This window comes from Apostichopus japonicus, chromosome 19 (assembly GCF_037975245.1).
Source record: "Apostichopus japonicus isolate 1M-3 chromosome 19, ASM3797524v1, whole genome shotgun sequence".
Classification (NCBI taxonomy): Eukaryota; Metazoa; Echinodermata; class Holothuroidea; order Aspidochirotida; family Stichopodidae; genus Apostichopus; species Apostichopus japonicus.
This window is the reverse complement of record NC_092579.1, coordinates 4042672-4055397: the sequence shown is the minus strand read 5'-3', so window position 1 is coordinate 4055397 and position 12726 is coordinate 4042672. Positions and strand designations below refer to the sequence as shown.

General features: G+C 35.7%; 2 protein-coding genes across 9 annotated transcripts in view; one reads left to right on the top strand and one right to left on the bottom strand.

The window, feature by feature from the left end:
* Positions 1–3452, top strand: part of LOC139959958 (regulator of G-protein signaling 11-like) — an 85431-nt gene extending 81979 nt beyond the window's left edge. For 2 of the 3 annotated variants that reach the window (XM_071957911.1, XM_071957910.1), the window contains one exon: positions 1669–3452. In XM_071957911.1, coding sequence (XP_071814012.1) covers positions 1669–1876 — 208 coding nt within the window. In that variant the 3' untranslated portion in view covers positions 1877–3452. The remainder of the gene's footprint in view (positions 1–1668) is intronic. The other variant, XR_011790268.1, reaches the window with a different exon arrangement.
* Positions 3453–6010: 2558 nt separating this feature from the next.
* Positions 6011–12693, bottom strand: LOC139960464 (protein-lysine N-methyltransferase EEF2KMT-like). Of its 6 annotated transcripts, none has more exons than XM_071958836.1 (9): positions 12582–12693; positions 11564–11699; positions 11031–11087; positions 9803–9883; positions 9190–9297; positions 8882–9015; positions 7847–8457; positions 7214–7360; positions 6011–6790 (listed from the first exon to the last, which is right to left on the bottom strand). In XM_071958836.1, exons 2-9 carry the CDS (start codon positions 11660–11662, stop codon positions 6684–6686), a joined length of 1344 nt encoding a protein of 447 aa, XP_071814937.1. In that variant the 5' UTR covers positions 11663–11699; positions 12582–12693; the 3' UTR covers positions 6011–6683. The 6 variants fall into 6 exon arrangements, with proteins under 6 accessions (XP_071814937.1, XP_071814939.1, XP_071814938.1 ...); XM_071958838.1 differs by having other exon boundaries at positions 11570–11699; XM_071958837.1 differs by lacking the exon at positions 12582–12693 and adding an exon at positions 12284–12458.
* Between the last annotated feature and the right edge of the window lie 33 nt (positions 12694–12726).

The following is a 12726-nucleotide window of genomic DNA, read 5'->3' as shown; positions in this document are numbered from 1 at the left end:
TGGCTATTACAACTTGCAAAGGCAATTGAGTAGATTTTCATGTGAGTCATGTCGCCTGTGATAATCATTGCTTAATGCACATCCCATTCTCTTGACTGCATCAGGCATCGAAAAGGGAGAAAATATTCATGATTTCCTTGAGTAAATGAATTATTCAAAGATAACTTTGATCGTTTCTTTCTACTTTGAGAGCATTTCTATGAGTGTATCTTATGTGCCACTCAAATAGACGAGACACTGGTTTCGTTCTGTTTGATACAGCAATCGTACGTTCATTCGGTTTCAGGAATAACAATAGGCGACATAGTACACACAGCAGTATTGACTGTCACAAATGAGAATAATTATGATATTCAGATGATTCTTTATTTTAATGAGATCGTTACTTATTCTGTCGATTAACATACTTTGTCAGGAACAGTAAAAATTCGAGAGTTTAGGCACACATGTCAGAAATAGGATGCTAAAAGGGGGCTGCAACATCCTGCAGCCAGCCCCCTTTAAGCATCTTGCAGCCAGGCGCTGTATGTGTAGGACCCAATCTTTCGTGCAGCAGTGCATGTTCACACAATATAGGCACTGCTGGTCTGTGTAGATAATCTCTAGTATTGTTTTATATTGACTCAGCTTAGCTGCAGGGGATTAACCAGCTGCTGCAGCTGTTCTTTCGAACACAGTGTCTTATTAGCTTTGTCTTCACATTCTCATGAAAGGAATATTTTGAGATATTGATAGATTTCAGTGTTTTTAGCCCAGATGTTAACACCCGTATTAATCAAGTAAACAATTCAGCCATGAGAGACTTTAACAGGATTTCTCATAAAATTAATAGAGACGAGAAACACCCACTCCATAACGAGCTGAAGTCACTTCTTACACAGACTAAAATTAATTGGAAAATCACGCCAAAATTTCAAACTGCATGTACATTTTAAAAATTCTTTCGTTTATAGGGCTGACATATTTATTCAGGGTGTTGTTCCAGAAAACTTAGTTAAATTCATTTATTAACTTTTGATTTATTATTTGTACATACAGTACATGCTATTTTTAGCCTTATAACTCATATCTGTTTCTCATATCCTATATATAAATATGTACTTTCATATATTTATACTGGATTTTTAATAAACTTCAAACCCCTCAATTTGCAGGATCTTATCACGAAATACAGCAAACAACTAGGTTGATGTGTCAAACACACAAATGCTGTACTCACAGTGGAATTATTCTGTTTAGATCTGTAATCAAAATTTTGCAGTGGCAAACGATACAATGTTGTGACAAATACTAAATGGCCTTTGTATCGAAATAGTTAGTAAGTATCAAATCAGTGTCTCCCACAGTGATTGCATCAATCACAGGAATATTTTTTTAATTCACAGCAATTTTTGTGAATTCAAAAGAAGCTATATGCTAAAATGTTGCAAGCCATGAAGATAATCTGAGCATATGCCATTGCATTATAATCACAGGCCTGTTTCCGGAGTAAATCAGGTATTAGTCTACGGCAGTAGATTCATATTGATATTTCAAATACTTGTGTTGTCTATCGATGCACAAAAGAGTTAATGTTTATTCACGACCGTCTATGTTTATTCACGACTCTATGTTTATTCACGACTGTCTGTTTATTCACGATCCCCTGTTGCGTTCCACTTCTTGCAGAATCGGAACATTCCAAACCGTCTCACCTTTCAGGACCCGAGGCAAGAAGACGGTCGCAACGATAGACGTCCCACCTCGCAGGATGTCAGATTCGAGTCTGGAAGTCAGCGATTCTCGCTCCACCTCTCTCGTTGTCAGCGTTCCTATACAACCGAAGCAGAACCTAATCGCACCCTGGGAAGTGGAAGAAAAACCCAGTCCACTCTGATATTTAGAAATGGGGTAATTTGTGACATTAAGAGTTATATCTTGGTGGGAAGGGGAGGGGAAGGGCAGTTAAGGGACAAAATGTTCTGCAATGGATTCACTGAATGGGGGAGGAGAGGAAGAATTAGAAACCATGTTTGTTGGTGGTCAAGCTGTGACGGCACCTTTTCACGTCAAAATCATTGCTGGCTGTGAAGAGACTGTTGGCAAACCTCTCCCTGGTGTAGGTCAGGCCCTTTTAGTCAAAGTATAATGCTTGAGTAACTGCTTGAAGTGTTTTCTCTTAATTCCTACTCTGCAATTCATGTTACACTGCCCTGTCAAATATTTGGTTCCTGTTGTGCTTAAAAGGTAATCGGTTTTTGGCCCAAAATGATTGGCAGACTAAAAACTTGCTGCAAGTCTTCAAAAGTATTTTTCTAGACACTCTCGACATTCTTGTAATTATTCCCCGGCCATCGAGGAGTGCCGAAATAGGAAAATTAATAAAATAATTTGGGAGCGATACTGATGATCTGTAGAGGGGACAATATCAAATCGGCTACATATGCCAAAGTGGTAACATTTCAGAAACTATTAACCACATCCTGGCATGCCCATGTATGTATTGACAGTTATGCAATTTATAGTCGCTTAGGTAATCATCCTTTTGTGACAATTTTTTTGGTCAGAATTTTTCCATGATTGGTCATAAAATGTAATCAAGAAAGTCTGCCCTAAAGTTTGGTACCATCAAATGATACTGTTGGATTTTTTTTTAAAGGGGGGGTCGGGCTTCACTTTTCAGTCCCTTTATTGGAAGAAAAGACGAGAAACTATTGATTTTATACTATTTGTCGATTAGAGTTTGACATGGACTCACTTTGCTGATCTGATATTATTTTCTTGAAAATATGTCAGGCTTTTGTAAAGTTAACTTGACAGTTGACATTGATGCCCTCTGTATCAATGTGTTGAATATAGTGTTTCAGAAATTAGAAAGTTTAGAACAACTCTTTTAAAACTGTGGGATATGACCCCAAAAACATGAGTTGCTGTGAGTCACAAGCCATGTTTGATCATTGAACATGTTTCCAGTGGAATAGCATTTACCATTCCTCATTGTCACACAGTGATTTGTTTAAAAACTTTTGATACAATATTTATAAATGGAAGAATAAATGGAAGATTTTAAGTAAGTTGTAATAAATGTTTATCAAATTTATGCAATCAGTAAGTAGTATTCAAATTAATCACCAGGGAGTATAGATATTGGGCAATGCTTTTATCCCTACAAATTTATGGTTTTAGTGCTAGCCCTACAGAAAGAACAACTGGGATCTGCAAGACAAAAGTTTGAAAGTACAGGTTTGGAATGTTAGCTTGTAGAATTAAATCTAATGTAGGAAACAAATATCTCAAATAAAGTGACCAAAATCATTCAATAAACATATCATGCAAAATAATCTTGCAGTAGAAAGTATATTTTTAACCTGTTACAATAAGACACCTATTTCAGTTCATATATTTCGTCAATGCTATCTGATCTGACAGTTTCCGTAGCAACGTAGTCCATTAACTTCATCAATCAAGTTTGATTTCAAATAATGTAAATGAAGTCCAAATTTTTAGAAATTTTACAGTTTGCTTTCTACATGGGATTAATTCTAATCAGGGACAGATGGAAACCTTGCAGGACATCTTGCAAATGGTCCATCCATTTTCAATTCCAGTAATAATTGCTAGGGATTCATGAAAACTGCAGACCAATCTAAAACACCTGCATTAATGAGGATGTGGAAGCCTTGCCTATCAAATTTTTAATGCTGCAAGTAGTAAACCTACTGTAGCCTTTCTATAAGAAACTACCTACACCTATTCAAAATTCAGAAGGAATAAATACTTCACATGCATTTATAATGTCTAAACACTAATTTGGGTAAATTTGCTTGTGAACTGGAATATGGTGATGTTATTTGACAAATGCATTGTGAAACCAAGTTTCAAACTTTAATTACTCATTTGACACTCATAGAATAGAATTCAATACATTGACTAAAATTAGTACTGTATTGGTAACTTTGTACTTATTCTCTATAGTAAATGCCTCTTACTTTCAATATATGACCTTGTATTAATGAAATTATTTCAACTTCAATCTGCCTAAGTTGTTCTGCCCATCTTAATCCCTTAAAACTATGAAACGAGAGGTTACTAAAAGAGTCACGGTAAAACTTGCTGCCCACGAAAAATATAAAACCATTACAGAAATGTCCGAGGACAAAATATATCTTCGAGTACAAGTTTTACTTTTAGATTACCATATCTTAATCCCTGTGTTATTTTTTACTAATTCATAGGCTTATTAATAAATAATATACTTCATTTTGTTTTTATATAAAAAGTGAAGAATATATATCAACTATTTAAGTATTTTTCATGGTAGAATATTTTCTTTCTCTTTATATGCAGATGTGTTTTAAACAGATATAATCATTAATTTATATTAAATTAGCATATACTATATATGTGTATTCTGTAAATATTATATTAGAGTAAGATTTAAATCACACAAAACCTACTGATGTGCAATGAGAGTTTTTGCTCTCGAGAGATCTGTTTCATTAATATCCAAAGTCATTTATATTCCTTTAACGTTTTATTCTATCTATGATTTAAATATTTATTTGAGATATCTTTTCTAATAAATGTTATTTCATAAAAGTTAAGAAAAGAATTCTGCTAATTTCTATTGTAAATTCTGACATATAACAACTTCTACCCTCCCCTCCCAACCCTCTCTCCTCCTGCCCCCTTCTCCATCTTGGATAAACTAATTCAAAATGGTACATAACATATATGTCATATACTGTACCATATATGGTAACATACCATTATTACCATAACATATCATGATACATTTAAAAAAAATTATAGAGCTAGATTTAGAAATATTTTTTTAGACAAAAGAAGAACAAGTTGTTTATGGCCAAGGGTGGTAATCTAAGTTGAAGGATTCCTTTCTTCAAACAAAGTTTATTTCCATGGGGTACCCAAAATGCAACTCAACAAAATTACAATATGCCTTATGCCTTGTAAGTTCAGATATGGTTGAAGGGTTGATGGTTACGATTGACAATTTGTGGTTCTGTGCTCATATTTGGATTAGCTAGTTGATCACATGAATATTGAGAAAGTATTTCCACTTTATTGTCTGATCTAACAGTTGTTGATCTTCTATTTAGATAATTCATCTGGAGGGTCACATAACACAGGAGACAGGAAGGAGGACATATCCGGTGACCATAAGTTCATCCAAATCACATGCTAGAGGACTATGTCAATATAAATCAGCTAACATAAAGTTATCACCACAAGATTTCAGTATTAAACAGAGTGACAGACGCTTCTTGGACATTATTACACTGTCATCTTTATTTAACACACAAGGAGCTTCTGTGGATTAAAACTACAGACTTTTGATATTCACTTTAGATGATTGCATATGTACAAAGTCCATAAAAGTGAAAATACGAAAATCAGAAATCCATGATGTATTAAGTTATATTTTCTAATAAGATGACACTTGGACATTATTACACTGTCATCTCCAAAACACAAGGAACGTCTGTGGTTTAAAACAACAGACTTATGACATTCACTTTAGATGACTGCTTATATAAGGTCCATAAAAATTTATAAAAAATAATTAGATTCCATGATGTATTATATTATATTTGCTAATAAAGATGAAAGTTTTAAGCTTGGATTTGGAAAAAAAAGTCACAAACCATGAAGTCATGGAATAAAATGTTATTTAATCATTGAATTAACCCCCTCAATGACCAAGAGATTAAAAATTTGACATATTTAAAGCGGAAAACCAAAATAATCAAAGGCAATACAAGAACTTACAAAAATATGAGATTCAGTTATTTGATAAGATATTAAGTCGAGTCTCATCTTTTTCTCTTACACGACGGAGACTTAAGGTTTAAAAAAAAAGGTCAAGCAAAGAGGCAACCTCCACACAAAATGTCCTTCAAGGAAATTTGTTTACCATATATTAATATTCTTTTGTATGGATAAAGACAGTAAAACAATGACAAGAAAAGAGGCCTTATTCATAGGCAAGATCTCAATATGGCTGTAAGTGGGGATGGGGGGGGGGGGGGATGGGGGCAGAGTAAGTGGGATTAAGAGGGAAGACTCAGGTACTGTGAGATAAGAATTTCATTCAATCATTAAAAAATTATTCTTAACAAAATAGATACCACATGAAAATGTTTTAAACAATTATTTATTTAATTTTTTATGTAAATAACCTAATGTAGAGTACAACACTATCAAAGCATTGGAACATCTAACTGAGGACTGGATATCTCAGTAAGCAGAGCCCATAATAATAATAATAATCACCAGTTATTTGGGAGAAACCCGCAAGGGCAACTGGATTACAACTTACATGTCACATGGCTTCCAATTCAACATTTTAACTCTAATTTGGAATCTTTTCAATTTAGAAAGTAATTTCAGAGGGGAAAATCGTAGATTGCCCTTGGATGAAAAAACCCACCTTACTATGACCCAGCCGGGGATCGAACGCAGAACTTCCCGATTGCGAAGCCTCATTGCTTCAAATGCCATCGTCTTCACCCACTCGGCCACATCACCGACCGCTTGTGATCTGATATCACTGGTTTGAATCTCATTCTAGCCAGAAGTTTCTTTGATTTTGTCCAGTTTCTTATCCCATCCAAGTCTCACATATGCAGTCTGCTGGTATGTTGATACTGTAAGCTTCGCCTGAAGGCATCCGGCTTCCTTTTCTATTTTCTGGAGTAAAGTTTCAGAAGTTTCATAGGACAGGATCTATCGAAATGGAATATTTCTTTCGAGGGACCATTTACTTCTTCTGCTTCAATTTCAGATGAATCTATAAAAAAAAAACATTGCAAATGCTGATAAGTCTGAACTCTGGTCAATCCATTTTGTTTGATTTTTATGGAGTGGGGGGGGGGGTGGGAAGGGGATTGGAGGGGAGAGGTGATTCTCAGTAAATTTATCTTTCTGCTGATACAGTATGATTACAACAATTAGAAATTCGTTTGGTAGTTCAAATAAATACAAAGAATAAAAAGCCACAGGAATTGTATACAGTAAACTTAAACCACCTTCCAAGACCATAAAGGAGGGCAAAACACATTCAACAACTGGCCTGGTTTCTAAAGGAAATTTTTGCGAGCTTCCACATCAGAACAAGACTTTTTCTCCATTTGAGTTATCTAAAAACCTTTCCTGATGACCCAGTGGACACTCACATATATTGGCTTTACATGCAGCCAGGAACAACACTCACCTATTTCGCTCAGAAAATGAGCAAAAGTTTCCTCGTTTCGAACAGAAGAAGCGATGTAGGCAGTGACTTCATTTCCTCTTTGATTGTTAAGGAACATTTTCAGCGTCTCCGCCAAGGAAGGTAATAACTTTGGCTCAAAAATAACATCTTTGAAGAAAGTTAGAGATGTTGGTTTTGAGTTATTTTGGCATAAAGCAACTGTTTGTGCTATAACTCTTGTCCTGTCACTCACACACACATGAGCATTCTGTGGTTATAGACCTCATCAAACTATCGCACTTACAGAGAGAGGTCTTTTACTTACAACTTTCATCGGTTTCTGTCTTTGGGACTATTTTATTGATCATGTCCTTGTTGGAATGATGCATAATTTTGTTAAATATATATATAGATATTCATCAATTTGCATCTGTGAACTGTTGAAATTTCATGTAAATCAACCACTCATAAAAATTAAATAGTCTAATCTAGGCCTACATACTGTAAATGAGTTAGTTAGATTACCACACTGACAATCGAAACCAAATTCCTGTCCTTGTACCACCGAGTACACTTCCTCACTTTATAGTACCTTTAAACTTGTTATAAAATGACTTGTTAGTTTCTTTCAAAACCACAGAGAATAGATCTTACCAGCAGCTAAAACAACATCTGGCTTCACAAATCTCTTGACTTCACAGTCCGCCTGCTCCCAGTCTAAGGAGGCTAAATGGACAGTTCCACCAGCTCCATCCTCTTTGCCATCACCGATGACTTCCAGAAGATCCTCCTCCTCCTCCTCCTCCTCCTCCTCCATACCATCAAGAGAAGTGTTTTCACCCCCAGTTATTTCTATTCCTTCTGGACCATAACTTGATTTATCAACCTTAGTTCTTTTGTCTTTACGTTCGCCCAGAGTTAATTTGCAACTACAGCTCTCTAATTTAGAGGAATCCTGCCATCTTTCAACACAATCTCTTCCAGATTTCTTCAATTGCTTACAAGATCCAACGCTTAAAGTGTCAGCTGAATATCTCAATGTTGTACAAATTATGTCAGAATCAGAATCAGGATTATCAAAATTATCCAAACAGTTTCTGCAGAGCCTAGCATCTCGTCTCTGTTTCAAATTTAAATTCAGATTACGGCATAGCGACTGCAGAACTTTTCTGTGCCAATCTGTGAAGACGTACTGTTGAACATTGCAAGTCAATGCAGTGAATAATCCAGTGAATCCTACACCACAGCCTAACTCGAGGACAGATCTAAAAGAAATGGAAATAGGGATATATTTAATCATCATAATTTAATTCATTAATTTATATTGTTCAATTAGAAAGTTTGTTGTCTCATTAGTCTCAATATTAATCTCAATAACCAAATATATCATATTTTCTTATCTCCACCACCACCTCCCACCCTCTCCACACCTTTTGACAACTTTAAGCAAATTTTAGCAAACTAAACGTTGGATGCAATGAGATCAATGATCCTTCAAACTAATCTTCTTTTTTTTTAATGCAGGCTAAATTTACAAAATATTGAAAAAAGTGTGTTTGAAAAGCTAAGTTCTTGGACACCATAAGTGATCATGTTTTGAGGACTGGTAACAATATCAGGTATGAAGAAATAGTACAAATATTACCATTCAATACTAGAAATGCTATCAATGTAGCTTAGAGGGCGTACTTATTTTCAAAGACATCGGGATTCTCTAATATCCACTCAGCTAACCACAGAGCAGCAGGCCAGATCTGTAGTCCCGTTGTTCCATGAGACAACATCCTTGTTGATTCTTCTAGTGTCAACATCCCACCTTCTTCCTAGAATAATGAATAAGGAAATAAAATTATGGTTAGATTCAGTGTTGGTACTCATGCATTGAGCGGTGTACTTGTACTGATAGCAAGGAGAATTCCACTGGTACTGTACTCATACGCATGTTGTTGTACTCTTGAAATAATTCCGCTCAGAACTAGTTACTAATTGGTACCTACCAGAATAAACGTTTTGAAGTGGAGCTCTTCTTGGATGGTCACGGAGGATATCAGAGCAGCATAGGATTCATATAAAGCATCTGCTACCTCCAAATTGGCATCTTCCATCTGGAACAGAAGAACAAATATTTCAGAGTAATCCGGTAACACAAAATGTCAAATTTAGACAGGAAATCTAAAAACTCTTAATACATTACAAATATCAGGTAATTTGTAATTTAAAACAAACAATAAAATTGTTTCCTACTGAATAGTAGGGTATTAAAAAAATATTGTAAAATGGCAATATAATTCCCAAGATCCATAGCGGCACGTTTTACAATGACATCTTGCCGTATTGCTAACACTATGGAAAGTGCTAAGAAGCCCAAAATATGTTATGCATAATTAATTACTTCTATTATACACTGATTATCATATAGCAAACAATTTTTTATCTACAGCATCTCCACCAAGGATATCACTCAAGCCAGATAAACTCCTGACTCGACTCAACTTGATTGATGAGTCACAAAATCTGAAACTGCAAATTTTAGCTTCCAAACCAAAAGTGTCCTGACCCTGCCCTGACAATACACTCTTCCCACACCCAAAATCATTCAATATTTCTTACCAGTTGAATAAATGCTTTCAAGAATTTCTTTTGGTGTTCCAAGGCTATAGGAAAGTTTTCATTGATCTCGGATAGAACAGTCTGCAGGGAGATAAAAGAATTGAGTAAAGCCAGACTTGGCACTGGTCAGCTTTAAGAAGATGAGAAAGGGACAAAAGAAAAATGAATACCATTAATATGGATGTCATACCCAGCTGAATCAGGGATTGTGGGGGATCAAAGACAATCAGAGACAAGAGTTAATGAGGGTCTTATTATGTCTAGGACCACCAGGCATATACAAATAAACTGTTACAGTGTGCAAAAATAACAACATTTTTATACTACAAACAAACTTTAATTCTAAACTTTTCTCATATGCACAATCCCAGGGAATAATTTAGTGTTCAAATTTTTGTGTAGCATTTTGGAAAGGTTCTGAATTATTTCTCTCGTTCAAGACTATAGTTCCTGTGTAGTGTGTAGAAACTGCTATAGATCTTTACAGTTTTAAAGCAGCGTGACCAATTGTTGTAGCAGTCGGGCGATGCGATACTGGATAAATTATTTCCTGAAACAATTTGTCTGCTTCCAAAAATATGACAGGGAATGTGAATGGGATAGTTGTGGAAAATGTTTGACCTGGTGAAGAGGAATAAGTAAGATAAATGAGCTACTGTATGGGCATATCTGAATAACAATAATAATGTAATGTACATATTCTTAACATCTAAAAAGAGGAATTTTCATATAAACTGGAGAGAAGGGTGGGAGAACTGCTCCTATAAACTGGACAGGAACGAGGGGGGGGGGGAGGGAGAACTGCTTCTATAATCTGGACAGGAGGGTGAACAGGAGGGAGAACTTTTTAATAAACTGGACAGGGTGGGAGAACTGCTTCTATAAACTGGACAGGGGGGGAGGAGAACTGCTTCTATAAACTGGACAGGAGGGTGGGAGAACTTTTTAATAAACTGGACAGGGTGGGAGAACTGCTTTATAAACTGGACAGGCGGGGGGGGGGGACTGCTTCCACAAACTGGACAGGAGGGTGGGAGAACTGTTTCAATAAACTGGACAGGAGGGTGGGAAAACTGTGTCAATAAACTCTACAGGAGGGTGGGAGAACTGTTTCTATAATTGGACAGGAGGGTGGGAAAATGTATCAATAAACTTTACAGGATGGTGGGAGAGCTGTTTCTGAAAACTGGACAGGAGAGTGGGAGAACAATTTCTACCAAATACTCACCAAATGAAGAATTTCCTCTTGTTCTCTGGTTGTTAATTTCTTCATCCATTCTGATTCCTGTAATGAATAAACCATTGTCAATGTGTGTTTAATCTTTACCATTACTCACATAAACCTGTTTCTTTCAAGCTGCATATGAGTTTTACAATATGGTAGCGAAGAAAAAAAGCCAAGTATGTTGGTAAGGCGAGACTTGAAAACATGAACAGTGGAGTCATGCATTCCTTTAAATATATACTGTAAAAATGAATTCCAGTTGGGGTACAGGTGATCAAGTGATAAAACGTCTTGTATTAAATTGGAGAAGACTGGTTTTCTATATATCTATGGTAAAACAGTTACATAGAATTCATAGCACTGTAAATTACAGTGCTAAATTGAAAGGATACATTATTTAATTTATTATACCTTTCACTTTTGTTCAATGAATTTGGCTGATGGAAACATGTAGGCTACAAACGGAACAGCCATGAGCCAGATCTGGCAATCTAAATTTTACATTTGTTGCTTATAATTTGCAAAATTCTGCTCACACTGACTTTTTTAAAGATTTCTTTAGCGGGCACTTTTTGGAAAAAGCAGACTTGAACCTCTTTGAATTGAGCAGTTCTATTTGGCTGTTCAGGATCCATCCTCTACATGATAAGTGTCACAGTAGTCTTGAATGTCCTGAAAGGTAAACATGGAGCATATCAAACTGGTACTGTAAGAATATTAGACTTCAATTTAAAACAACTCAACTGAAATTTATTTCCATAAATTCTGATGCAAGTTGAATTAATCAAATAAATTGGAACAAAAATTCACTGAGCATTGAACCATTCAGCAAAAAATCTTACAAAAAGTCTAGCAAACATTTTAAGTATCCATAAGGTGTAATATAGACACAGAATCTGCTTCTTGAAAACAGGGTAATGGGATTTAAAGACCTGCTTTATTGGCTCTAATTATAGCATGCTATAGATAGGAAAGACTTGCAATTACATAATTGACCTGCCACAGTTGTAAACCAACCTCAGGCTCAACAATTAGCCTGCATATCTTCTTCATACTATAAGGCTCTTTGTGTCAACACTTTGTTGAAATATGTTCATGTCTACTGTGTAGTTAATCATTCAGTGTTCACCCAAAGACCCTAGTTGATACAAGAAAAATATGTGGCAGGCGTTGCAGACTAATTGATGGTTAATTAATGCTGACATTTTAGTTTGTTATGTTGTGAACTTAGAATTGGAGTCGTCGATCGGCCTAACCTTCTGCTTATATTTTATCACACATTCAAAATTTAACGTATCGTTGGGAGTGCCTGCACATGTCTATGAGTATGACATTTATAGTGGATACGCACTGTGGAGATTTAGCGGAACTAGTACTAGCATTGGTTTACATTCTACACTTGCATCATGTTCATGAATGGCGATTTCTGTAGCTGCTTCATACTTGCCAAGTTGCCAATGAGACAAAACTATGAGGGCCAAAATCTACATCATATGAAACGATATCTTTGATTTTACATAATACACTAAAGCCATTTTTATTGCTAACGCTTACCTTCACTGAGATTCTGAGACCGTGGAAATTTTTGAAGTTCATCTGATGGAGGGTGCACGATCCTATATAAGTTTCTGAGAACACTAACTGTTCTATTGAACGATTCTTTCATTTTGATTCAGAACACACACAAGTCTTCACATAA

What these genes read in the sequence shown, in the direction of transcription:
- LOC139960464 (XM_071958836.1), bottom strand. Translation starts at nt 11,662, where the DNA reads ATGGATCCTGAACAGCCAAATAGAACTGCTCAATTCAAAGAGGTTCAA. An exon ending in CCCGATGTCTTTGAAAATAA is followed by an intron (nt 8,458 to 8,881) that starts GTACGCCCTCTA and finishes CATTTCTTTTAG; the next exon opens with ATCTGTCCTCGAGTTAGGCT. An exon ending in AGATGTTGTTTTAGCTGCTG is followed by an intron (nt 7,361 to 7,846) that starts GTAAGATCTATT and finishes CTTTCTTCAAAG; the next exon opens with ATGTTATTTTTGAGCCAAAG.